The sequence below is a fragment of the Rhea americana genome, unplaced genomic scaffold (genome assembly GCF_003343005.1).
Source record: "Rhea americana isolate MKP2758 unplaced genomic scaffold, rheAme1 scaffold_252, whole genome shotgun sequence".
Classification (NCBI taxonomy): domain Eukaryota; kingdom Metazoa; phylum Chordata; class Aves; order Rheiformes; family Rheidae; genus Rhea; species Rhea americana.
The window spans coordinates 47,808-75,565 of NW_028186371.1; the positions used below are offsets into that span (position 1 = coordinate 47,808).

Below are 27,758 nucleotides of genomic sequence, written 5' to 3' on the forward strand. Positions count from 1 at the left end.
TGTATAGCTAACCTGTCGTGATACAGAAGGCTACAGTGTGAAGGAGGCGTTTGAGAAGCAGCATTCATGTTTAGTGCAGTTCAGCTAAATGTCGGAGAAGCAAAATACCTTTGCTAGGCCTGTTTTCCCAGATTTCATAGCACACCTACATTTACCTTTAAAGAAATATTTTGAAGGCCTGTAATAGACAATATACCRTGCATATGCAACCTAGCACTGTCACTTTTAAAAAGAAGACAAAAAGTGTTTTGTTAAGCTTTTTAAWTTAAGTTTATTGTTGGGYTGCCGGATTTAGCGGGGGGAGAAAAGACATTTTAGACTTGGGGCATTCACTAGGGTTTTGAGGGCATGTTCTGCTTCCAGTGTGTGCATTGCTTGTAGGGGTGCATAGGCTCAGGGATGAGAATGATATTTGTGGTAATACCTAAGCTGCTGTCTGAGTCCTGCTTCAGTACTGCAAATGTTAAAAAGCAGTTTGCTGCTCAAGCGTTCTTGTGGGTTCATTTCCCCACTCTCTATTTATTTGTATTCTTTATCACKTAGGTRTCGGGCAGCAATGAGAGAGAAAAGGAGCTGTTGTACAAACATAAATTACTACAAGATGAGATTGCTGTACTAAGACTCGAGGTTGATCAAGTAAGACTAAAGAGCCAGGAGGAAGAAGCAAAACATTTAGGGTCAAATGGGACCTTGAAAGAAAAGAATGAAGATCTTCGAAAGGAACTTAAGCTGAACGAGGAGGCTTTAACACAAACTGTTCTTCAGTACAACGGACAGCTGAACTTACTGAAGACGGAATCGGCAGTGCTGACTGGCAAACTGGAGCAGGGAAAAGAAAGCAAAGATCGACTGGAGGCAGAGGTGGAATCGCTGCGCTCCCGCCTGAGCTCTGCTCTTGAGGAACDTGAACGTCATGAGGCATCGAAAAGCAATGTTGAGCAGACGTTTCAGAGAGAGCGTGACGAGTGGCTTCGTTTGCAGGACAAGCTCCGTCGTGACCTCTGTGATGCGCGAGACGCTAGCGAGAGCTTGTCTCAGCAGCTGAGCAAAGCTGAGAGCAAAGCTAATAGTCTAGAAAATGAACTTCACCAGTTGAAACAAACACTTAGAGAAAAAACATTGCTTTTAGAAATGACACAAAAAGACCTAAGTCAAGCCCAATGTCAGGTGAAGGAATGTGATCATGCTCGCCAGCTTGAGAAGGATCAAGTAAGCAAATATATGATAAGGCAAGAATCCCTGCAGGAACGATTGGCTCAGCTTCAAAGTGAAAACCTTTTACTTCGTCAGCAACTAGAAGATATGCAGAACAAGGGGATCATCAAAGAAAAAGTAGTGAGTGATGTTCAGGACAGATTTAATGATATTTTCAATAAACTCAGAGCTGATACTGAAAAGCAAGCTTAGCTGATGGAGGAGAGAAACAAGGAATTAAAGGCCAAATGTACGGATTTAAGAGAACAAGTCTTTACATATGAGACTGACAAAGTAGAAAGAGAGGTAAAGGACACGCTTAGTAAGAACGATTTAATATTTGTCATCTCTTGAAATGATTTTATGTTTGTGGAGTTCACCAGGCCTAAGTCACCTGTGTGGGAATACACCACGTGGGCTTGTGCTGGTTTGTTGTGTGCGTCTTGGCTTTGGGGAAGTTTTTGGCAAACAGGATGTCAATGCTCAGATCGGAGCAGAGAAGAGAAAAAGGTATCCAAGTCTAAACTTTGATCAAGAAATGGTGCTCCTTCTAGTAGATTGTTTTTCATCTCTTCTACTTAATCCTTTTAGTGCTGTAGGGAGACGTGTTATTTTCCATACATCTGTTGCACTGGTGACCCAGCTGAGTGGTAAAGGAGTGAGAACCATCCAATATACAGCAGTTGAGGAATGGAGATGCAGACAAGTGAAGTGATGGGGGAGGGAGGGAAGAGAATGCTGAGGAAAAAGATTGTGAAGTAAGATTGAGAGGAGGAGATGGAGCAAGTAGATGAGCGGAGACTAGTGAAGGAAGGGAAGGAAAAGAGCTGACATGAGAGTGATGCTTGAGCCCCAAGCAAAGAAAAAAGGGGGGTGGTTTTGTCGTCTTATGGAAACCAGTCAGTTCTCCCTAAGTTGGTATTGAAACTGAAGAGCATTAGTGTTGTGCAGATGTTACTTTATGGATGTGTTTGGAGGTCTCTAAGGGGACTGATGGTTCCTCAGGAAGCTGGTTTCAGACACTGTCATAAGCTTTTTCTTCAACCTTTTATTATGCAGTTGTATTTCTTCCTCTGAGGCTCTCTGAAAGACCATGCAACCAGAGAGAATGACTGCTTAGGAAAGTGGTAGAGGTATCTTTCCACAAATGGACACAGTGCACCAGTGTGCAATGTGCTCCTTTGCAGAGTGCTAGCCTAATTTTGGGTGTCTGAAAAAGGCCTGATTCAAGTGTTGCACTCGAGTAGAAAGATTTGTATCCAGAGTTTGAAAATGAGTGGAAGAGAATAAAGGTGGAGGTAGCAGTGAGGAGTAGGTAGATGACTGAAAAAGCTATGGGTGATGGGAGAAGGGGAAGAAAAATAGGAGTTATTTTGGATGCTACTTCTAGGGACATAGATAATCCTCTTAAATGATCACCCTCCCTGGAATCAAAGGGTTACCTTTGTTTAATCTTCCTTGCCTTGCTGGAAAACCTGAATGAATCACGTTCAGTATTTGGACGCTCTGGTGGAAGGTTGTATCCCCTGGTAATTTTAGAGTGATCTGAAATTACACTTGCCTCTTAATAGCAAATCCAAATCTCTGAGCAAGACTGCACTTGAACCACATTATTTCTCATTTCTCAGTTGCTTTTAACTGGTGGAGAGAGGGGAGAGAACTCTGTGCTGTTCATCATTTGAACCTATGAATTGCTTTATAGTCTTACTGCTGAAATAACAGGTTCCTTTTGTAGATGGTAGAAATAGAGCACTACTCAGATTTCAGTAAACCGGTTAGGTTAGCGTAACGATGATTTGACTTCTGAATGAGCTCAGTTAAGAAGACTATAAGGGATCTGACTGAATATACATTTAGTGTATTTTGAAAGAGCTTTCAGGTATATGTATTAATTTGTATTTGTGTAGTGGAAGAAGAGCATAGGGAGTAATCCCATGTGAAGCCCTGTCTTTGATGATCAGAGTAATGCCTGCAGTCAAATTACAGCACTGGCTTCTGAGCAGATTTCTGGCATTTTCTTAAGAATAGGTAGGGAGATATCTGTGCTTGCAGTATGTGCGTACGTGCTGTTCCAAGCGGAAGGACACTGCGTCGTTTTGAAGTATTAGGAAACCACAACCCTCCTTAAGAGACAGCGATAGTTCAGCTGCCCTCAGTGGGCCAGGATGGATAGCAGTGAGCAGCTGTGCAGATGCACACTGGTGGTGGGCAAAACTGCTCATCTTTGAGTTCACTCTGAAGACTGATGTAATTATGTAATCTTAATTGCTGAAGTAAAGCATAGTCCATGTCCCTTTTCTTCATGCACATGTAACTATTTCATTAGAATATGATCAGACAACTGCAGCAGGAGGTTGCCGATGCTCTTAAAAAGCAGTCGATGTCAGAAGCTTCACTGGAAGTTACCACACGTTATCGCAGTGACCTGGAGGAAGACAAGCTGCGGTTGCAAAAGGAGCTGGACAGGGTTAAAGGCAAGGTAGGCAAAGCCTGTAACTGTAGTTGCTAAGTACTTAGAATTTTGGTAGCTAACAGTAAAATTTCTATTTTGCTTCAAAGTTTTTGTTTTTTTTTTTTCTTTGAAATTATTGTGCTTGCCTCCGCTCTCCTTTCCCTTTCTTGTTTACACACACCACTGTCATCAAAACAGATGTGTGGATAAGGTAACTAGTAATGGCTATGTGGAATATGTAAGTGGAATCAATATTTGTTTGAGTAAGTTTCTGCTATGAAATAGCTTAAAGTTCTTTGGACTTGTCTGCTTTATTTAAAAATTACTTCTTTCCTCTGATCCTGTACCGGTTATTAATTGCCCACTAATAATGGATATATTGTATTTTCCTATCAGTATCTCTTCTGAGTAACTGAAATAACCTTTTTTTTTTCTCTTTGGTTTCTGTCTCGTAAAGTGTCCTTACCTCTCTGTCCTCTCACGGTATCCCTTGTCTTGCATAAGCACAGGTGCCTGTTTAAAGAAACATATGAGAAATTTCAAAGGATGAGCTAATATTGTCTCAGTACTCTAGGAATAATTTCAACAGAATTGATGGGCTGTGCTGCCATTCAGAGAGACCTGGACAGGCTGGAGAGCTGGGCAGAGAGGAACCTCCTGAGGTTCAACAAGGGCAAGTGCAGAGCACTGCACCTAGGGAGAAATAACCCCACACACCAGTACAAGCTGGGGGGCTGACCTGCTGGAAAGCAGCTCTGCAGACAAGGACCTGGGAGTGCTGGTGGATGACAAGTTGACCATGAGCCAGCAAAGTGCCCTTGTGGMCAAGAAGGCCAATGGTATCCTGGGGTGCATTAGGAAGAGTGTTGCCAGCAGGTCAAAGGAGGTGATCCTGCCCCTCTACTCAGCCCTGGGGAGGCCTCATCTCGAGTACTGTGTCCAGTTCTGGGCTCCCCAGGACAAGAGAGACATGGAGCTGCTGGAGAGAGTCCAGCATAGGACTACAAAGATGATCAGAGGGCCGGAGCATCTGCCCTATGAGGAACGGCTGCGAGAGCTGGGCCTCTTCAGCCTGGGGAAGAGAAGCCTGAGGGGGGATCTTATCAATGTGTACAAGTACCTGAAGGGAAGGTGTCAAGGGGAGGGGGACAAACTCTTTTCAGTTGTTCCATGTGACAGGACAAGAGGCAATGGTCAGAAATTGAAGCACAGGAAGTTCTGCCTGACCGTGAGGGGGAATTTCTTCCCTGTGAGAGTGACGGAGCACTGGAAAAGGTTGCCCCAAGAGGTTGTGGAGTCTCTTCTGGAGATCTTCAAAGCCCACCTGGATGCAACCCTGTTCTACCATGATCTAGGTGACCCTGCTGAGCAGGGAGGTTGGACTAGATGATCTCCAGAGGTCCCTTCCAACCTTACCAATTCTATGGTTCTATGATTCTATGATGTAATGACTTGTAAATGACTTACATTGTTTTATAAACTTGTATCCGTGCTTGGAAAGGTCTTTGACATGAGAGCACAATGTCTTTGTTTGGACAAAGGTCTATATTTGTGTAACAACTTTTTCACATATAGACATAACCACTTTATTTTATTCTTCTTGGTTTGGCAAGGTAGAGTATCTGATTTTTGAAAAACAATAGAAATACCAGACTGCTGCATTTGTGGGGTTTTTTTTGTTCTCTGTGCTTTTCTGTAGCCAGGTAATTTGCTATAAATTCTGAATTCTTTTGTAACTTTATCTACGTATCACTTTTCTCCTTCATTGACCCTACTGAAATTTGTCTTCCTTTAGTTGCCTGGTTGYCAGTCAACTGTAAGTAGCTTTCTGAGGTAGGGACCAGCTTTTGCAGTGTTTATGTAACTGAAGAATGAAGGCCTGAAATACCTCACCTGGGAGGTTCTGAAATACAAATCATCATGATGTTAATTGTTGTTACCGAGTAGTGAAGTCACTTTAGAAGAATGAATGTTGTAACTAGGATTGGCATTGTCAATGGTTAGGATGAGTTTTAGGAAAGCAAAGTAGGGATGGCAGAAAGCAGCATAAAAGAAGATGCAGTGACATACATCTTGTTCAGTTGCTGGTAAAGGCATAGATTTGAATGCATTTGAAATCATTACAATTCTCTGGCTAATGATTATGTGCAGGTACATGCCGTATTCGATTTTTTTTTCCAGCAATAGTTCACCTATCTATAGAAAAACTAAGATGACTACCCTGAATTTTTAGTGTGGTTTTGCAGTTGCAGGAATTGGAAGAACAGCATATTCAGTCTGAGTGTTATGTTCATGATTTGAAGACTGCCTTAGAAAATAAAGAAAGAGAAGTCATAGCTTCTTCTCAGAAACTGCAAGACCTTCTGGAAGCCTCTTCAGGAACTAATACTACTATAAAACAACTGGAAGGACATGTGCAACGGTAAGAAAATAAGTGAGACCAAATTTCACTTTCTAGAATTATGTAAGAACAACAGGATTTCCTTGTTGCATCACAGCAAGTTAAAATGTGTTTTTGTTTTAGATTATTAAGTGTGCTGTTGTATCAGTATTTGTGCTATTGTGGATTTCCGTAACAGGACCTATATTTCTTTTTAAGACTTGAAATAGAAAATGCCAGATTGGAAGCTACAGCCAAACAACAGACGAATAGAATTGAAGTTCTTCAGAAAGACCTGCAAGCCTCTGCCTCTGTAAGCTAGTCATGACCTTCCTTTTCCATGAGCTACTGAGCCTTGTTATGTATGTATGTGGGGAAATTTTCATAAGAGATTTTCCTGGAGAGCCTAGGGACAATAACTTCCTGCAGTGTGCAGACAATTAGCTGCTGTTGAAATCCTGATGGTCCATTCTCAGGCTTTCTGGTTCTGACAGTTTTCATGTGGTACTGTGCTGAGTCTTACTTAACACTGTCTGAGGTAAGGGTTTGACACCTGTGTACTGGTTTGAATATTTGCTGTTTTATACCAGTCATCCTTATTAAGACATCAGGCAGTTCTTCAGACACATGTTGCRACATATCATTAAAGACCTTCAAGCTATCTTGTAGAATATTCTGGGGGTGTATTCAGGTGCTTCATCCCTGAGTCCTAGCTGGGAATTATATGCCCCACAGCTTTTGCTGTGCAGTAGTACTTTTATCTTAGCATCTTGGTATTGTTTTTCATGAAATAGCAAAGAGGAATCTCTGTGGTATCTTTTGCAGAACTCTGTGCAAGACTTGGAATTTCCAGATATCTCTAATTCAGTGGTTAGAATTTGCTTAAATTAGGTGCTTTGCCCATAGCCTACATAAAGGAAGTGATTTTTGTGCTCTGTCTAGTGAGCAGGGATCCTTGGTCCTACAGCCCCCTGTAGCTGTTTTTAATTAGGGCTGAAGAGGCATTGAAAATAATGAGATGTGAAAGTGCAACTCTGGCTGTACCACAACTGGCCAGAGAAGAAGGCAGGCACTCGCAATGCTTACCTTCCCCTTTGGTGAAGATGGGGTGCTTTTTAGTTGTCCCGTGGATGAAGAAGCTACTCCTGTCTATATTCATTTGTGACTGTATTCCTTGTGGGTCTCTGTTTGTCCATGTCTGTCTGTGTCTATCCCTGAAGTGAACGGCAAAGGTAACGATAGCTGACAATTATACGGTAGCCTCAAGCTAAGCCCGTTCTGATTGCAGAACAGGGAGAGGTAGATAGTATAGTAGTAGGGAGAGGGAGAAATACTTGTGATATTTCTTTTTGGTAATATATCTTAAATGAGGTGTGAACTTCAGTCTGGAAAGTGTCAGTGTGGCTTTTTTGCTTCTTTTAATGCTTCCATAGGTTCATAATCGCCTGGAGGACTTGATCACTGGCTTGCGGACAGGACCCGTGCCTTCAGAGGAAGACCAAAATCAGCAGGTACATCAATGGTTTCTCAGAATTGCTTCTTTTAGTCCTTGAAGGTTTTTTTGTGCAGGTAATTTATGAAAAGTTCAGGTTGACTGTTGGACGCAGACTGAAGAATAGCCTTCTAGCTTTAGGGCAAGGCAACTGGTTTTAGAGGAAAGGCTACAAACTTCCTAATTCTCCTGCTACCGAGTTTTGCATCTATTTGGCGATATGAAGATACTTTCATTCACCTGCATGGTTACTTTCATGTATATGATTTATGTTTTGCACAGGAGAAATTTGTTATTTAAAGCTGAGAGGAGAATGGCCTTGGGAGATTAATATTTTCAGATTTATCACAGTTTGCCAATGTGACCACGTTACTGTATTTTCTCCATCTGTAAATAGGTGATGATGCTGTCCTGCCACACAGGGTGTTGAGRTAAAGAATAATTACTTGATGTGATGCTGTATGGTGGCAGGCAGCTGGGAAATAGGTCATTTCATGTATCTATATGACCTAGCGTTTTTTTGAAACTCTGAAGTATCATCACAAGAATCTGTAGTTGGAAAACAAAGGTGTTTTGTGGGCAGCAGGAAGAAGAATCTGCTTGAGAGGAGAAATTGTTTCTGCCCAAGAGAAGTCTGAGTTGTTTTCCAAGTTTCTTTTTTTTCCCCTCTGTTTTCAATGGCATGCTCCTGTGTGTTCCATCAAGGGGAAGGTACCACCAGAGATTTCCATCATACAGTCTTCCTTTTTTTGTTTGTTTGTTTTTTAATTTACTAACCTTAGCATAGTAGTTCTCATGAACTTAGACTCAGCATTTTATCTGCTCTGTAAACATGATTGAGAAAAATGTACACCCCAAGGATTTGTAATCTAAGCATCTGTGTTAAGGCTTTCATAACCTTCTGAACATCAGTAGACATATTCTTTTTACTCTAGGATGCTACTCAAAGTATGTCATGAACTGACAATGCTTTAGACTTGGACAGAATAAGAAAGCTGTATTCCATTAAAATGCATCCATGATGGAAATCTTTTGTCCTTTTGGGTACAAGTATGAACAAGATAGCTGATCTGAATGAGGGGAGGGTATTTCCTCTGAAAACTAGAAGAATGTGTACACGTTTAGTCAAGTACGTATCACTGCAAATGCTGGAAGATCTTTGAAGGAAATATTCAGGTGGACAAGATACTCAGTTCTGCCCAGCCTGTGGCTTTAAAAGATTGGGCTTTGAATGCAAGTGTTATCAGGAACTAGAAGGTTGGATAGGGGATTAGACCAACCTTTTCAGGCCATCAGATGTCATAGGGAGATTTTCTACATGTGTCATCTTATTCCCCTGATTTGTAACCTGACCCTGTCACATGCAGAGCATTCCTTTTTTCTACCATCTGCCAGTGTTCTTCTTGGTTGTATTTCCTGGACTGTGTTTTACACTCTGCATTAACCTTAACCATTAAGTGGTAGAGGAGAACCTTAGCCATATCTCTGTTTAAATTTCTGCTTTATGTTGCATTTGGGAGAGACAAGTAAGGTAGATCTCTCAGGCCCAAATACTGCATTTGTCTTTTCTTAAGTGAAGTTTGTCTGACAGTAGTTCAGTACTGATGCTTTGAAGTGTTACATGTGGCTGAAAAGGGAATAACTTATGTTTCCAGCTGCTTGGATTTCTCTTTTGGTGGTGTTATTTTCACAGATGCAAAACCAGAATGTGCTGTCAGTGACAGCAAAAGATCCACGCAGTATGTGGGAGAAGGAACTGAAATCAAGAGCCCAACTTGAAGATCGCCTTGCTCAGCTTGAAAGAGAAAAGGCTGAGCTCTTGGAACAGGTGAGCCTAGAAAATTCTCTAGACACCTAACTCAGGAGAACAGAGTTACTTTTTTGTTGAGTTCTTACAGTTTCAGGTATTCATTTTAACCCTGCAATTCAGGCTCTTGTTAGGTTGTGATTTGGGAGGTCATATTGGAAAGTAATAAAAGCAGTTGGATGTTTTTGTGAAAGCTCTGGGGTGCTTCTGTCATGAGGAGAATTCCCAGTGTTGTCTGCTATCAGTTTAGCATATGGGGGCAAGGCCACAAGTTCTTTCCTCAGATTCTCTCTTGTCTTCTTTTGGCCCTCAGGGTAGGGTTAGAAATGCTTCATTTTTTGATAAAGAATATGGAGGAGCTGCTGCTCATTTTTAGGATCGCAGGAGTTTAAAAGCCTTGTAGGAGAACAAATTGAAGGAGTTTTAGCCAAATCCACTGGTTCTTGGGAAACAAGTGTCTGCTAGCTTCCAAGAGGCAGTCTTTCCTTTTTCTCCTTTTCTACAGAGGAAAGGTGCAAGTACAAACTCAAAACAGCTGCTAGCTCTCCTCTAGTTTGCCCTAGAAAATACTAGGAGGAAGAATAACACCTGGATCAGTAAACATCCACAAAGATGAGATGGAGCTAATGGTACAGGCAGACAAAACATCCAATAATTCTGTAATGGTGAACTCCTCCGAGGGGTACTGATCCCTGATGATCACATTGAAACTTTAAGTTAAGCTCTGCTCTTCACTGATATGGATACATAAGCACTCCCTACTATTAGCAGAAGGATTGAGGAAGCTGTTCTCTAGTGTCTTTTCCACCTTTCCCCTATGAGCTCCTAGTGGTCTTCATTTTGGGAAAAAGACATCTATTTCTGTCCCTGGATATTGGCCCGTTTGATGTGAAGATTGAAGTGCTGAGTTTCACACAGCAATTCTGTCCCCTGGAGTTCTGCAGACCTTGGCTAGCAAAAAGAGATATCCTACAACTTTTTTTGTGAAGGTTGCTATCTACATATACTGCATATAGATACCATTACTGAGTTGTGTGTGACAGTTTTTTTCCTATATTTGGAAGTGTGAGACTGAAAGAAAGAAAGTGAAAAAAATGATAGAATTGAAACGACCAGTAGAAGTCCGTCTGGACCAGGAAATGAAACGAAACATTGAGCTGCAGAAAGAATGCAACAGGTACAGCTTTTTAGTACTTGCAAGAAGTATTGGATAAGTTGGGAGTTGAGGTTTATTTCAGTTGAACCTAAGACTGTGAGTATGTAGGTGTTCACAAATTCAAGCCTTGGGTTAGATTTTGGAAGTGGCTTCTGTATATGAGTATACGGTTTTAAAGAGGTGCAAAAGTCATTACAAATGCAGGCTGCTTGCAGTCATCCTGGGAGGGAGGGAAGAAAGAAGTCCTTTATTTCTGTTTTAACCCTCCAGGACATTTGTGGGACCAAGATTTTCTCTTCTCCCCTCTCTCTCTTTTTGCCGTCTCTTGCCCCCTCTCTCTTTTTGCCCTCTCTCTCTGCCGTCTCTGCCCCCTCTCTCTCTTTCTGCCCCCTTCTCTCTTTTTGTTAGCAATTCCTGACCTATAAAGTGCTTTAAAGATGAAGTAAACCTGGTCCATGCTATTTACATAAGCTGATGTAAAATAAGCTGATTTTCTTTTTGCTTCTTATTTTCCTTACTAATTTACTATGCAGATTCAAGAAACTACTGAAAACAGCTATGAAGAAACTGAAGGCGTATGAGATGCGAGAGAGTGAGTCTAGTTCCCAGGGAGAGATGAAGAACAAGTATTCTGAAATGGTCCATGAAGTCAATAGATTAAGAACAAAGGTAACCTTTTATCCTTCTTTAATTCTATTTTATTCTTTTCCTTACTCCTTTCTGTGTTATTATCTGTTGGCTGTATTTCAGAATGAATTGACCTTTTTTCACATTTCATCTTGAGTAGTAGAAAATGATTATGAATGCTGATGTAGGTATCTCTGTGAGCAAAAGTGACACCTTTATGTGCAGGGCAGTCTCTGTGAAAATAAAGGGCAGGCTGGTGCATAAAGGGAGGGTGAACCAGGAGAAAAGGGCTGCAGCAAGGCAGGTGGGAGCCATGGCCTCCTTGCCCAGGGCACAGACCCAGAGGACAAAATCACAGAATGGTAGAGGTTGGAAGGGGACCTCTGAACCTCTGGAGATCCTCTAATTCAACTCCCCTGCTCAGGCWGGGTTGCCTAGAGCATATTGCCCACAACCCTATCCAGACAGCTTTTGAATATCTCCTAAGGATGGAGACTACATCACCTCTTTGGGCAACCTGTGAACCCGAGCAAGAAAAGTACAGCTGATCTGGCAATGGTAAGCAGGATAGGCAAGCGTCCCAAGGTGATACGTAGGGATATACAGGTCCACAGTCAGGCCAGGAAGTCAAGTCGCCACATCAGAGTCAGAGTTAGGATTGAGAGCAACATGGCCAGGCACAGGCCTGTCGCCTCAGGCAGAGATCAAGGGCGAGAGCCTAACTTCTAAGTAGCTCATGAGCAAAGGGGACCAAGCCCCTGCTGTGGTCTCTTGCAGCTCTTCCAGTACAGCTGCACTATGTAAGTCAGCCCTGTACAGAGTCAGCCAAACTTCTGTTTTTGAGGCCCTGGCAGCACCTTCTAGGTCTGATGGATGGGTCCTTTCTCTGGAAGAAAGGTAAATAAAGCCATCAAATTTAACAACTATGTGAAGCTGGCTTTGTTCAAGATCATTTCTTGTGCCCTGTCTTATGTATCAGTTGAATAGGAGACACTTCACATTTTGCTCTTYTAAATTGTGTCATTGCTTTTGAGGGTGGGAGGTACTGAAGTGATGTGGAAGTTGTTTCATACCTTATTGTTCACTAGTACCTGTTTCAGCTCATCTTTCTAAGTCTTAGGCACCTAGAAAAGGAATTCTGAGAAGTGCTTTTGAAGTTGCTTTGGCTATCTTGTTCTCATAAATATGTGCATTTTTCCTCAGTAGCATGTAACCTTTATTTACCTTTTCTCTAGTTGTTTAAGTTCAGATTTGTTGTTAAAGCATTCTGTTTCAGAGATACGTTAGTTTCATAAGATACTATTGTAGAATGAGTCAACCGCCTTTGTAGTCGTGCATTTTTAGTAATAAAGCTAGTATTTACATGTCTTCTTTATGTGACTTCTGAATGATGGGGGTTATGTTTAGGCAATTTAGGAAAGAATCAGAAATTTCTGCTGTTAGTGGCTCTTTGAAGTGTTTACTATGCTGAACTGCTTATTTTATTTACAAAAGGCAAGGATATGATGGGTGTACGTTCAATACATATAGAAAAGGTACATTCCTGAGGAGAGGAATACAGAGTTTTGGCTGATACTTGGGGCCTWTTGAAAATCTCACATTTCCTAAAAATTCTTGAAAACAAACTATTACTTCGATCTAGAGCAAATATGCCTGCCTTCACTTGAAAAGGTACTTTCTGAACCACTATTTATAAAGCTTTGAGTGTAATGGAAAGAAGAATGTTTGTTGCAAGTTTTACATCAAAGCTTTGAAGCTTTGACTCTGGTAAGTGTGTGAAGAAGCCCCTAAAATGTGATGTGTTGTTTCTGATGAAAGGAAAAGGAGGCTAGGTGTATGTGTATTTGATTTCCTGTGACCATACAAAGAGCTTGTTAAAGAAAAGCCCTGGTACTTTTCAATCTGTCCATATCGGTGAAATGCTGCTAGTTTGTGCTGTCTAGGTGAAGTATTTGTTGGTTTGTAAACTGTTGCAGAAGAACTGAGAAAGGATGGAAACCTGAGCAGTGCTATCAGAAATCATTTAAAAGATAATTTTTCCTTTGGTTTAAATACCAAGTCAGCAGATGACRACTATGGTCTCAATGGAGACATTTCATGAATTTTCACAGAACTGAGTAACTTTAGGTCTCTGTGTTTCTTATTTTGATTTTTCTTTTTTTGGCTACAGGTTGGTGAACTTTCCCAACAGCTGGAAATAGAGTCTAAAAAATCCATGCAGCTAGAAGCAAGAAATCAGGATCTAGGGGAAGAGCTGTCTTCTATGCGTGGAAATCAGGAAAAACTGGAGAAGAGTAAATGCCAGCTGAAAGAAGAGGTGTCTAACCTCAGACGTCATTTAGAGACTAATATAGTGGATCACAACCAAATAGAACAATATAAAAAAGAGATTGAAGAAAGAGCGGGACAAGAGCTAAGACAAAAACTACAAGAAGTTAACCTGTTTCTGCAGGTAAATGAATTTATTGCTTATGTCTGTAATCYACATAATGTGACTTCATTGTTCTTGTCACCTTTTATTATTTTATCTTCAGTATCTGGTTTTCTCTGTTGGTGCTGTACTTATGTCTTTCCTGAAGAAAAATGGGAGAAGGAAAAATGGTTGCACAAAATTGCTTTCATGCGCATGCATGTGTGTGTGTATGACAGATTGGGCTTGCTCTTTGATCACCTTCCAGTAGAGTCTGCAGGTCCTTGAGTCAAAGGCCTGCCAAAGGCATATTTCTGTTTGAGCAGTTCTCTGGGGAAATCATCATCTTGTCTTTTTGTTCTGGCTGTTCGTTGTAAGGAATTGGCATTATTATATGTTGTCCCCTTGGCTACAGAATTGAGTCCAAGGAGATCACAGGTAGCACGGGAGAGCATAGGGACGGGGCTCTTTTTATCTTCAGGAAGTTGTTGAATGGCCATTGCAACTCGAATTTATGTGACCAGGCATACGGGTGCTGCTTTGTCATTCTGCAGGGGAAAGTGCTCAGAAAAGAAGTCACTGAAGTTAGTTTTTAGGAGGTTCTTGCAATTTCAACGAGGAATTATTTTGTGCATGCCCTGTCCTATAGAGATAGTGTTCTTTCAAAAATAGCTTTGATTAGTAACAGCAGTAAGAGCAGGTTTTTTTCTGACCTTGAAAATGAAATAATGTGTTAGTTCACTTTCTTTCTTGATTGTTGATGGTAAGTGAGGAGGCACAGTTGCCTCCCTGAGTAACCTTATGCTCCTCAAATTGGGTGTGTGAAATTGATCCCTTTTTCTTCCTGGTTGTTGAAATTGTATTATCCACTTCAGACGCAGGCAGCCTCCCAGGACAGATTAGAACAAATAAGAGCCAGTCATCATGCTTCATTGAGAAACCAGCTAAAGCACAGAATAAGAGATCTGGAATCAGAACTGGACAGAATAAAAAATACACAGCAAGACAATGTTTTTCAAAAAGAATCCACACAGGCAGAAATGGGAAAGTACAAAGAACTTTATTTGGAAGAAGTAAAAATTAGAAGGTGCCTAGCAAATAAACTGGAAAGGTAAGTAAGTATACCTTTTTTTTTTTTTTCCCTGAGCAAGTTATAAGATACTACTTTTTTGTTATGAATTTTCCTCCTAAAATCCCTTTTCTGCATCTGGTCAGTATGCTGGTTGTAAGTCTAAGATGGCATATTTATGAAGAAAGTAAGCTAAGACCCTTTCCTGTATTTAAGACTGTCTTCCTTTCTCTTCAGTGTTCCAGCAGTAACACAACTGATTATGCCTTTGTAGAAGATTTCTAAAGTTACCTGTGTTTTACTAGTGAGCCTTCTGGCCAATCTGTAATAGCTTACTAGTCTTCTGTATACAACAAAAAAGAGAAAATTCATGTTCTATCCTGTTGTCCTCTAACTATAAATGCTTGAATAAGGAGAGGCCCTTTGGAGAATAGAAGTTGATTCTGTGGAGCAGAATCTTCCCTACACTGGGGAGGATACCTAGAGTGACTAGTGTTCAGGAAAGTCACGTAAATAGATCACSTTGATTGTTTTGAAGCTCCCATCCTGAAAAGTCCTAAATATTGGCATCTCTTGCTGCTCCCTGCAGGTAGTCTGACTTCTTGGAAGTAGGCTCTTCAAAAATTAGGTTCTTTCTGGACACTTGTAAACTTCCATTTTCAGAAGGCTAATAATGGTCCAAGACCTGGAGAATAACCTTCTGAAAGCATTAGCAAAAATATTTCATGCATGCTTCTGGATTTTTCAGAGCTAATGAGAAACTAGCAGAAGCCAATGCTAAACTCCTTAATGAGCGCCATAGAAGCAGATCTTTAATTGCAAGCAGCATTGTCAGTGGAGGAGGTCTGACTGCAAGCCCAGTTCTGTATTCAGCTCAGCTGGGACATCTTGGCAACAATTTGGCACTGAATAGAAGTCTGAGTCTTGGAGGAAGCTTCATGAGCCCAACTGGGAATGCTTTATCATCAAGAAATAGAGTTGAAGCCTATGTGGCTAAGGTAAGGWGTTTGTTTTTATGTGATTTTCAACAACTACTTTAGAATATCAGTAGGCAAGGTTCAGCTTCTTAACTGAAGATCAGCATCCATTTCTAGTTCCAAAACATGCAGTCTAATTTGCTAAAACAGCTGCTCATCATCCAAATAATGCAAAAATGTGTGGAGTGGGGGCAAAGTATTTTAGTCACCTGGGTTGTGAAAATTCAGGAGTGCTCACAGACCAAAAATTACTTGCATCTATGTAGTGATTTTTTAACTATGCTCTTTTAAAAGAGAATGTGATAAAGAATGCTGTTGCATGGGAAGCTTCCAGTCAATGTATTTATTAAATTTTAATTTATTTGGTCATGAGAAATTCTCTAGATGAGTATGTAACCTATTTAAATTGATAACTTTATGATGAATGTAAAAGCCCAACAGACATCTTTGTACAAGGCATATTTTCCTTCCTCACTGATCTGCATTCTAGTGCCTTCTTCAATGGAATATGTTCTAGTACAGATGCTTTAAGAAAAAAAAAAAGATAAGTGCAATTGCTTAACTTCTCACTATATACAATAGTGAAGGATTTATGCTATGCCTAGGACACAGTTCTTTTTAGAAGTTCTTGCCATATATTATTAATTTATTGATCTTCCTTTTCATAGTTATAGTAGTTGCATAGGTAAAACTGACTGCTCAGAAATTCCTTTTAGCTCTAATTTTGCAGCAGTTCTACTGTCTGTGTGATAGTATGTTTCTCACAGAATGGTAGCATCATATTGTAAGATTTGGGAGCCACGTGTCAATAGTTGGACAAGGAAGTACATAATTCTTCGCAAAATGCTGTGATCTTTTCCCTTCTTTGCACAGAATGGAGGCATGGACAAACTCTCCTCTTCAGTCTGTTTTATTCCCCTTTATTCTGTTGTTGACAGAACATGAGAAGTACTCAGATACCTCTAATTCTGACTCAGTGCTGTGGCACTGCCCACGTACTGAGGATTCTGTTTAACCAAGGTGTCTGCATACTGAGCTTGATTTCAGGCAAACAAACAGGTAACAGATAAAGCAGTGCAAGTAGTGAGCAGCAGTGGCAGTTGCAGTGGTGAATTTTTTTGATCCCTTGTTTCAGATGATAGAGGAAGATCCACATTACAGAAAGAACTTGAGAGGCAGCCAGTACTGTTCCATTAGCAGAGGCTGTTCTGTATGCAAGCAACAGAAAGCAGGCAAAATTTGAGGACCTTTTGCAAGAGTAAATAAGGTGAAGGCCAGGACGAGGGAACTGGAGCAGTAGGACAAGGGAGGAAAGCAAAGAATACAGAAAATGGAACAGGATGATGTTAAAGGAGGAAAACCATCCTCCTCCTAGGAAAACACTGTCCTAGTTTAAGAGAAAAGGGCTGAGAGTTGTGCCTTTTTTGATATGTCTATATTCTTTCTTATTTTTATGTGTGTGGCCACTTAAGGGCCTCTTCCTCCCATTTGGAGAATGATCACAAGACAGTGCATTGTGAGAGCACGTGTGAGACTGAGCTCTTCAATAATGGAAGCTCCATGTTTTTTAGATCAGCAGTATTTTACTTCTTGCCACAAAAACTGCTGTTAACAGCATGACAGCTTTCATGAACTTGACTGATTCAGAACTTCCTTTTGGAAAATTCTTTTTTGTACAATGTTCTCATTGTAACATTGCGAGGGTTTGCAGAGTGCTTCCCTTCTAGAGGCCCTGGTGCTCTCTGGCCTGTGTCCTTTGCTGTGGAGTGCAGCAAACGGTATTTTGGTTCTTCTGCTGGCTGGYGTGTTGCTAGAGGAGCCTGCTGACCTGTTGCTGAAGTGAGTGAGGGTTCCCGCTGGGACTCAGCATGGACATGCAGAAGGGCCAAGGTGGGAAGGAGCCTCAGGAGATCCTCTGGGCCGGGCCCCGCTCAAAGCAGGCTGAGGCAGAGCAGGTTGCTCAGGGCTGCGTCCAGCTGGGGTTTGAGTATCTCTGAGGAGGGAGACTCCAGCAGTTCTCTGGGTGCTACGAGGCCCCGAGCAACCTCACCTGGGGCCCCCACTATATTGAGATGGAATTTCCTGTTTCAGTTTGTGCCCATTCCTCTTGTTCTGGACGAGTTACGGTTGAGTTGGGTCTCTGTTGTCTTGATCCCCTGCCCCATTAGGTATCTTGGCATACCCCAGAATGTTCTCTGCTCCATGCTAAACACTCTCAGCTCACCTAGATCAGGTSCTCCAAGTCTCTAATCATCTTTGTGGCCCTAATGTTTGCTAATTACATAAGCCTGGAAGTTGTATACTGTCTGTTTTGATGGTCACTTCTATGTGTCACAGTGCTGTTTCTTTTTTCTTTTCCCTGTGTTGTGGAATATGTCAATCTTGCAGCAGCTCCTCTTGCAGCTGCTAATGTGCTTCTTTAACAAATCTGCAAAAGTAGCCTCAGCTGAGCTTGACTCAGTGCATGTTTCAGCTAAATAGACATTCTGCTCATTTATTTAAGGCTAGAGCATAACCATATATTGTTATAAATTCCTTATGCTTTTTTTCTAGAAGTCCAGTTATGAACCAGCCGGTGCATTAGAAATAATTCTATTATACAGTTATCATTGCTCAGCAATGAGAATGCTACATTCCAGCTGAGTTTCTCAGCTGGGGTTTCTCAGGAAGAGTTTCTCATCAAAAAATTAAAATCTCAAACTTATATGTTTTCCATTTGTATTATGTATTATGGTTTTAAATGATTCAGAAGCTTATATTAGAAAAATGTAACTATTGAAATATTGACTGTATTTTATGTATAATTCTAGGTACGACGAGAACTGGATGAAAAAATCACTAAAGAACTTGAACAAGGTGATTTGTTAGAATATATTCCAATTCAGTTATAGTTCCAGTTTAGTTTTAGTTCCAACTTTATTTCCAAGGTTTTTCAATTTAGGGTTCTATGTGGAAATTTCCTGGTACCAAAATATTTGTATAGAATATTTTTCAGGTGTCTAGAAAGAAAAGAAAAATAAAAAAATCCCCCAAAACAAACAAACAGGAAGAAAACCAACCCCTCTTCCCCAGAGATAAACTTGGTTTAAGCTGAAGTCACTTTTCGCTACAGATAATCATCAAGCACAAATGTTGAACATAAAAGAAGCCCTGCATTAAGATTTTTATATATTTCAGCAATCACTTCTCCTCCTAGATACAGTGAAAGCATGCTATACATGTTCTCTGTGTTATAGTTCTTGATGTATGCTGTCTCATTTATTGCTAGTATTTGTTGTATTGAAAAATACAAACAGTATCAGTATCTCAGTAACAAGAGATACCTCTTTCTAAGAAGATCATTTAGCAGTTTTAAAGGTAACGTAGAATGATTTGATTACTTAGAATATACAGCATAAGCATAACATTCAGGTTCTATAATATGAAGCCAGATTTCCATAGAATAATCCCACCTCTTCACGATAGTTGTTCCTCCGTAGTCAAGTTTTGCAGTGACTGGGCCTGTTTCAAAGCAGGTAGCCCCTGAGAGCATTTACTTCTATTCCAGTAGTTGTCAATCCTCCAGCAAGTGGCCAGCTGTTTCTTTAAAGCTCTTCCCATTTGCTTGGATGACCACAAATCCGTTGCATTGAATCTGTTTGCATTTTGAATATAATTGCATGCCTAGTAGGAATAATATTATTTATTTGGTTTTGAGACTTTGTGTGAATATGGCAGCTGAAGAAAAGACAGCAGATCTGGTTCTTTGCTTTTATTCAATGTGTACCTTCATTAAAAATAAGTGTTTTGATAGGGCAAGCTATATAGACACCCATTAGAGAAAGATATATTGATAGTATGCTGAGAGATTTGTCTTGGCTTGACTACAGTACTGAAGTATTTGCCTTTTCAAAGGAAGATTATTTTGAATTTTATCACAGAAAATGCAGATGCTGTTTTAAAGTCCAGTGTTCCAAGAAAGAACTGCTATGAACTTGGGAATTGAGTGTTAGTGGATCTGCAGGGTGCTAAATCTACCACTTGTTTAAGCAGAAGTCATTTTTGAGTTTCCTGAAGACTTTGTGTATCGTCACTGAAATTTCTTTCATGAGTTTTAGCAATATTGTTGAATAATAATCAAACATGAAAAATCATATTTGTTTCTTTGTGCCTATCCTGTTGACTGTTTCCCATGGATGTTTTTAAATATCTTTCCAGATCTTTATCCTCTCCAGTTAGTCACTTTTTCCCAGTGAYTTATTTGGCATGGGCTAACTGTAAAAATAATGCATGGTTTTTTTCCCCCTCCCCCTCCTTCAGCCACTGCTGAACTTGAAACTGGATCTGCTGGAGCTTCCCCTATGGTATCTACTGATGGATCTTCAAAAAATGTAAATGCAGACCAGGATCCACTTTCCAGGGCAATACAGGAGTACCGTGATGTTTTAACCAAAAATTATTTGATCTGAACAAATACTAGAGGAAAGCTGTGTAAATTATATGGTTTACTTAGCATGTTAATGGTTTTCCATTAGATGTTTTGGATGTGAAAAGTCTTTATTTCAGATGTATAAAGATATATATCTTTATTGAATGTAAATTACTGTATTAAATGAATGTCAAGCACATTGCACTTGTTTGTAAAGAATATCACCAGGATGTATCATTTGTTTATTTTGCACTCACAGTAAGAACCGTATCTAATTTTTGTGACTAGCAGATTGACTAATCTTGATTGCTGAGGTTGACAGGACTACTGAAATGTCTCTTACTAGAGCAGATGCATTGTCTTGCCCCATTCATGTTCTGTGCTTTAACCAAAGCATTCCCTCCGTTATTTTTAATTTTTTTCATTTTATGTGAATTTAAGGTTTCTAGTGTTATTTTGATACTTACCACATATAGTCTATTTTATGTCTGCTGCTTCTGTCCTGATKCAGTGACTATTTATGTAGACTAACTGAAAGTTTCACCAGTGTTCAAGCTGCAGAATAGGGCATTTTACATTGCTGTTGCTTTTATGTGCTTCAGGTTAAAAAGTACTGTTAGCTTATAGCAATGCCAAGGAAGTTGATGTGTGGTCTTTTTGGTATGTTTGTTTCGGTATCCTATGTTGATTTTTGTATTACATAATGCTGTGACTTTAGACATTTGCAGTTGCTAGATCAAYGTCTATGCTGCACCTGAAACACTTTGTAACGGAGAAAGGAACATTAATATATCAATCTGGAGTTTCCTCCATATTACGACAGGATAGCCAAGCTTTTTGTTGCTGCTGTARTGGCTGATGATGTGATGGTTGCAGCCCTGGTGAAGGGGCAATGCTGTGGRGCATTTCCATCAGAAACACATAGGCAGTTTGACTTACCTCAGGGAGTTATGCACTGAATATCAGTATTTGTCATTACATGTCTCTAAAAGTTGTTTGTGATAAGAAGATGCTAAAACAGGGGAAGTACTAATTCCAGAAAGTGAAGAATGGTTATACTGAATTGAATGCAAACTGAAAATTCAGTTACTAGACAGTGAGGAAAGCAACAAATGCTGCCATCACTCTCTGCTACTTTTTTTATAGGAGTACAGAGTTATCTACACAAAACTGTTGTATTTAATTCAAAATATTCTGTTCTGAGTTTGTAATTAATAAATTTTGTATTCTAGTACATCTGTTTTGCTTTATCCTGTTCCTGTCTTTCTCCTCTCCCTACTTAAGACTGTACCCTCTTACTCCCGCYGCTTGTCTCTTCCAGAACAGWRCCTGYCGGCTTGGTGCCGGAGGGGCAAAGCTGGTGGGAGTCTGGCCTGTTGCTGCATTGTAGGGGAACAGCTGTGYTTTGTCCCAGGACTGGCGTTGCTCAGCCCTAACCAGAACGCACGATGAAAGYTGTGGTTTTGAAGGCTTAGTCTGGGCAGGCGGTTAGCCCTTCTCCCTCCCTCCCTYGCCCTCTCTCGCCTTGATCTGGCCTAGAATCAGGTACGTGCAGGGCTGCGGGAAGAGAGGCCGTTGGAGCAAGGGAGAGCTCTCCTCTGCTGCCTTCGTTTGGCTTGCCRGCTGCTCCTTCAGCCTGCCCCGGCAGCCCGGCCAAGGGCCAGACGGCGGACTGTGTCCTTTTCCCCAGTGGAGGCTGCAAGCAGGAGTGTGTTGAGACGGGGGCCTCGAGTTCAGGTCCTGCTGCTACTGGGGCTCTTGACTCCTGCTGCCTTGTAGAAGGAGGCTCCCTGTGGTCTGGGCAGAGGGGAGGGGGGGATCTTCTGGCAGCGGTGGGAGGTTTTAAAGCCCACTGGTCTGGAAGGGTATTTGGTCCGTGTGCRAAGGGGAAAGGAGGGAAGAAATTCCTCTGACCTGCGGCGTGACTGGCAAAGACAAATTCAGGTTTTGGCATTTCTCATCTCCAAAGAGAAAGCAATGCATTTCTGAATTTCTTTGCTAAGGGATGTTAGAAAGACCTTTTGAGTTAGTAGCCTTAAGATGATTACTAGATATTTAAATTCAGTTGTAGAGACCAAAGGATTCTGTTTCATAAAAATAATCTTATGCCAGGCCTTTTTCCCTCAAGAGCAAGCAGTATAAAAAGTTGTCCAGGACTGGCTCTGTTCAGAATGTTTAGGCACAAAACAGGACTAGTTTCTTATTGTTACTCATTGGCAGAGTAGTTGCATGAAAGATTGATTAAGGATCATTTGAGCAGGGCTGCCACAGCACTAGTACATACACTAAGTCAGTCTTCTGAGATGTCCAGGCAGCCTCTTGTAATTCATTGCAGACCTCTGCAGCTCTAACTGCTTTGCTGTTGCTATGCGGAGAGAATGTAAATTTGGTCTATTTACATGCCTACTAGCCATCTTTGTCCTTTTTTCACCTCTGCTCTCTACATGTGTGGCACCTATTGCCACACTTACTCTGAACTTGGAGATAAACTGCCTATCACTAAAACCAAACAAGTTCAGTTTGCTTAAAAAGCTGATGGTAAATGCTTCTTTACTGCTGGGTTGCAGGTGAAGGTTATTGGCTGGTAAACAGGCAGAACTGAAAATCAGTGTTAGCAGCTGACATAACAGGAGTTCATTACTGTTACCATGAGGGTAACAGGTGAAAAAAAAATCTAATTATTTCACTAACCCCAAAGTTGTTTGGGGAGCAGGGAAGAGTTCCTTGTACACTGTCAAAATGAGTGGCTGGTTCATGCTGCTCTTTGGAAACAGCCCTAGCTACCCTGAAAGTTTATCCACTCACATGCTATCCAGCAATAGAAGGGGTTAGTCCTTACTCCTGAAAAAGAGCCRTATTCTGTGCTACAAAGCAGGAATCCATCCTCTTTGTAGGTGTCTCTCGTAATTTCTATCTAAGCCTCTGGACCAGTTACCTGGTGTCTTAGTGCTTGATTGCGTATTACTGGGACGTAGTAGGTAAACATTGAGATATTTTTCATTCTCTTCATACAACACAAACAATGCAAACAACTTGCATATGAAAAAGGGACAAATGCYTTTGTTCTTTGCACTCCAGAAGAAGAGGTTTGGCCCCGGCGGATGAAGAATGCCTTTCTTGTGCAATGCTGAAAGACATGAGACTTTGCACAGGCAAATGCAGCATGGGAAAAAAACACAAGTGAGGAAATGTGTCCCACCACAGAACCACAAACACTTCAACTCTGCTTGTTTAGGGGCATCTTTCTCTGCTGTATGTTTCAATTGCTTTTGTATCCATCACAACTTCACCTCCAGAGCAGGGAACCAAGAACTTGGTAAACTTTATAAATGTTTTTTCAAGATCAGAGGTAGCTAAACACAGACCTGAGAGGTTAAACCAGGGTGGAAGAACACTGCTTTTCACTGGGTCATACAGTTCTTTTCCACAAAAGGGGCTGSTTCATTTTCCATACTTTGGGAAATATTCTTGTCCTTAAAACCATACATCAACTTGTCTATGGTATGCCAGTCTATCTATGCAGTGGCAGTGTCTTTTACTGCCAGCATTCTCCTTTGTAATGAAAAGGTCCACTTGTCACTACTTTCTAGCTGTCATGGCCAGATCTAACAAAGAATCAAGATCACCAGGCAAGTTTGTGATGGTGAGGCAGAACCTCACGGATCAAGGCAGTGTGTGGCCAGGTATGGGTATGAATGAGACAGAGCTGCAGGCAAATACACCATGCCAGAACTGAGGCAGGGGCCCAGGGCTGAGCTGCCATGGAGCTCCTGAGCCCAGGGGCAGAGGGTGGGGGGAGACCTTGGGTGAGGCTGCTCTGGGCCAGAAAGACCTCTTAGTGCCAGCACTGCTCTCCTTGGGGAAAAGGATGYGTATCAAAAACAAGAAATCCCCTCAGTTTCCCTCTTCTCAGCAGCAGTGCCTCAGGCAGGGAAGGGACAGCTCTGTGCCTGTGAGGCAAAGGCAGGAAGAGCCAAGGAAATGGCTCCCCACACTACTGCTTGATGCCCACCTTCTGCCTCATACAACTTCAGTTGTGCTGCTGGTAGTGAAATGCTGCTAGTACCCAGCAGACAGTCTCTTAATAGGAAATTGTTTTTATAAAAAAAATCATAAGCAGAGAAATACTGAAAAGGCAATAGAGGTGATAAAATTAGTCTATCCCTTCTGCCCCAGCATGTGTTACTGGGAAGACTACTCTCATTGCGCTGCTTCACTCTCTGATTTCCAGCTGAAGTGCTGGCTTCACTGAGGCAGGAGTTGGTTTCCTCTTTACAACCTCTCTCTGCTCTATGCCCTAGGTCACTTGCCTCTCAGCTGCTTTGACAGATGAGACAGATAACTTGATAATAGGGGTTTAAAGAGCTTTTTAAATCTACTGTATTTGTCATTGTAATTTGTCATTTTTGTCTTTGGAAATGCTTTGGCATGCCTTGTCCAGTCCTATAGTCCCCCCCCCAAAAAAAATAGGGCAAGTGGGCTACATGATGGGTTTGTGTTGCTTAAATATTCCCTATATCAGTGGTTTGCTTTAAAGCATTTGCTTTACTGTGCTGAATAGGAAAGAACCAAGACTCCAGCCATTCACAGCTGCGTGGAGGTGTTCATACGAGAGARCTCTGGTTCATAAATGCTCACAGCAGAAGAGCTGTGCTGCCTGCAAACACAGACACAAAAGGCTCCTCCACAGCAAACAACTGCAGAACTGTGATTAAAAGGGAGAGTCAGAACTACCACATGCTGCAACAGAGGGAAGAAGAGAGGGAGGACATCATCAGTGGCCTCAGCTACAGAGGTAGCACGGGTTTATGAAATACAGGTCCTGGGACATGGAGCTTATCTAGCACTACAGAGACAGGTAAGAAGCTTCTCAGATGATCCCTGCCCTCTGATTTGAGGTAAGAAATGTGCTCAGAGTCAGGAATTGGCTTAACTTGGTGTGAGAGCGGGGACATGGTCAAGCACTTTGGTGCCCGCGCTGTGAGAAGGCAGAGCAGCACGGTTGTGCTGTCCCGAGCCATGGGCAATCTCTCACTCTTCTGAGGAAGCTAAAAAAACAAACTGCTGGAGTCAACGCAATGACTGTTGGCTTGTGTAATTTTACACTCCTTGCAGCTGTCTAGTTAACTTAATGCTGCCATTCACTTACAAACATCTTTTAACTTCTGAAACAGATTAGGCAAAGCAGAGTGCTTAAAGAAACAGCTGTGTGAAGAACTCTTAATCTGTTTATAACTGTGGTATCTTCTGAAACTCTTCAGCTTCCTCAGCCCTGGAATTTAAGGCAGCAGCCAGTCAGTCAAATCTTACTCCTCCAAATCTGCCATGGTGAAACGTACCTCCCTCTTGCTAGTACAATACGGTTGATGGGTTTAGATTATGCATTTATATGAAAAAATTACTTTCAGGAGCAGCAAGGGTGATTACTATGGCATTCTTCCAGAGCTTRTGAACTGACTTTCTAGCATACATGTACTCCAAGCATTCACCATTGCCTATGATTAGTTTGACATCTTTTTCAACCTGGAAGGAACCATCTGCCTTGAACAGAGGCTGACAGACCAGGCTTTTGGTCAACTTCCTCTTGCTTTGAAGCTCTAGCCCTACTTTATCCTCTAATCCCAATTTCTTCTGAGCCTTTCAAATGTGTCCCTTAAGTACAGTGAGTTGGAGAAGACCATTGAAAGGTATAGATTCTATACCCCTTAACCTTTTGTTTAGAAAAGACTCCTAGGAGAAGGCATTGACAGTGCTGGAAAAGAGTAAGACTCAACCAGCCAGGCTCACAATCCTGGAAACTAGTAAGACTCAACTAGCCAGGCTCAACAGGAGGAGAAGACTGGGGCTTGGCATTGCTGTGGACACTTGTGTGTGCTGAGAAAGGGGTATTAATGGTAGGGCAGTCTAGYAGCTCCCTTTCACTCAAGGGTGATTCTGTAAGTGTCTGCCAGGAAGTCACATTCTGGCTGCTCTTTGCTGTTGATACTCAGAAAAATACAAACAGAAATAAACCTCAATCTACTGACATACGTGATGTGGTTATATAGCATCATGCAAGTTTCACCCGCTCAAAAAATGGTACCACTCTCAAATTGATGYTTGTCTTTCCTTTTGCTTTCTGCACTGTCTTGACTGCTGAAAAACAGTGGAACCAGAAGTTAGAGCACAAAAGCCATAAGACCTGGACTGATGTTATGAACTGTACAAGGTGCTAAACTGGGACCTACCCCTTCACCCAAATAACAATCACTTGAATTATAACAATAGCTAACTATATTAAATATTTTAATTCTATTTCTCCTCAGAGAGTGTTTCCATTCTGAGCCTGAAATTTTTAATTGAATGTGAGCTGTGAACTGTACTGCAAAACATGTTTCTTGAAAAACATCTTGAAAAAAATTGAGTGCAATTTCAGAATGCACTTATTTCCATTATAATTACACAAAATAGTCTTAYAGCCTGCCATTTCAGAGGCCTTGATCTTTTGAACTTCCTCAGTTTTAGCTGTAATTATGCCTGACACTTGTATCCAGGCTGAGTTTTAAGATCAGCAGTATAAGAAACACAGCAGAAAGTGAGAAGGCTGTTTCCATTCTAATGAAGTGAACATTTTCTCATATTTTGCACTTGCAGTTTAATCATTTAAATCATTGTGTGCTTTTACTGCCAGTGATCTGATTGTTAGGAGAAAGGTGGGCCCCGTCCTATTGACTGTTGACATCTTAATGTCCTCTGCTTTTGAAATCCAGTTCCAAACTAGCTGAAGTCCTATTGTGCAGTGTTTCCTCTGCAGCACCACGTTTTCAATCAGCATCAGCTCCTTAGCCATAATCACTTCCTGCCTTGGCTTCTGCTCCGCACRGCTACTCACTGCAAACCAAACTCCTGTAGATGAAATGCTTCTTAAGACCTSTAATTTATTTTTTGGAAATGCTATAAACAGCTAATGTTTTTATAGTTGCATGGGTTTTTTTGATCCTTCTTGTTATGAATACCATTTTGAACAAGTTAGCAGAGTGACTGACTTGAGAATCTCTCCTCTGTAGCTAAAGACACCRTCTCATCTGCACGTTCCATGAGTGCAATGTACTGCAGATGCTTACCGGACAATATCTGCAGCTCTGGTCAGACAGCTTGCAGGAGCATCATAGCATTCATCTGCATACAGCCTGCCATCTGCATCATGGGCAGAGCTGAAGCTGGAAATCATACAAGGCAGAATTCCTAAACATCTGAGCACAAAAATCCAAAATAAGAACTGTAATTGCTAAGTATTTTGGGGACATAAGAACCTTCTATGTGACATTCCAGTGCCTTAGAACATTTTGAGAATGTTTTCTCATTTCTCAGTATACCGTATATAACATGTATAATAACTGCATCTCTGTTAAATAGCAATAAACCTATGATCAGTACTCCTGTAAAACCCAACTTTGCCAATATTTAACAGGTTTCTATACTGATTCCTTCTATTTTGTGACGGATTTCACTACTCTAAATCCTAGTTCTTGAATTTCTCCACCTGTATAATTTTCACATCAGTTTCCAYGCAGTGTGTGATCATCTTCGCTGCTGTTGAGGTGAAAAAATATTCACCGAAATCAAGATAAGAAAAACCTGAAGTATAAAACAAAAGATGACTGGGGGGGGGGGAGAACAAACTAAATCCACTATCACGAATGGCATTTTGGTGGACAATATCACTGGTGCATGCCCTGGCCTCTATATGCGCTTCAATATTGAAAATAAGGATTACACAAATAATGAAAAACGTTTGGTGCTTCTC

At 41.2% G+C, this 27,758-nt stretch overlaps 2 protein-coding genes across 3 annotated transcripts in view; both read left to right on the forward strand.

The window, feature by feature from the left end:
• The window catches only part of LOC146594675 (uncharacterized), a 41,884-nt gene extending 40,477 nt beyond the window's left edge, over positions 1-1,407 (forward strand). Inside the window, exon 26 of the mRNA XM_085307083.1 lies at positions 544-1,407. Coding sequence (XP_085163209.1) covers positions 544-1,407 — 864 coding nt within the window. The remainder of the gene's footprint in view (positions 1-543) is intronic.
• LOC146594676 (ankyrin repeat domain-containing protein 26-like) lies at positions 1,404-21,206 on the forward strand. Of its 2 annotated transcripts, none has more exons than XM_085307080.1 (13): positions 1,404-1,500; positions 3,521-3,673; positions 5,893-6,068; positions 6,246-6,339; positions 7,460-7,537; positions 9,212-9,346; positions 10,390-10,502; positions 11,015-11,150; positions 13,279-13,560; positions 14,394-14,629; positions 15,336-15,585; positions 18,375-18,420; positions 19,864-21,206. In XM_085307080.1, the coding sequence occupies exons 1-13, from the start codon at positions 1,411-1,413 to the stop codon at positions 20,010-20,012; spliced, it is 1,938 nt and encodes a 645-aa protein (XP_085163206.1). In that variant the 5' UTR covers positions 1,404-1,410; the 3' UTR covers positions 20,013-21,206. The 2 variants fall into 2 exon arrangements, with proteins under 2 accessions (XP_085163206.1, XP_085163208.1); XM_085307082.1 differs by lacking the exon at positions 1,404-1,500 and adding an exon at positions 1,513-1,704.
• The last annotated feature ends 6,552 nt before the right edge of the window (positions 21,207-27,758 follow it).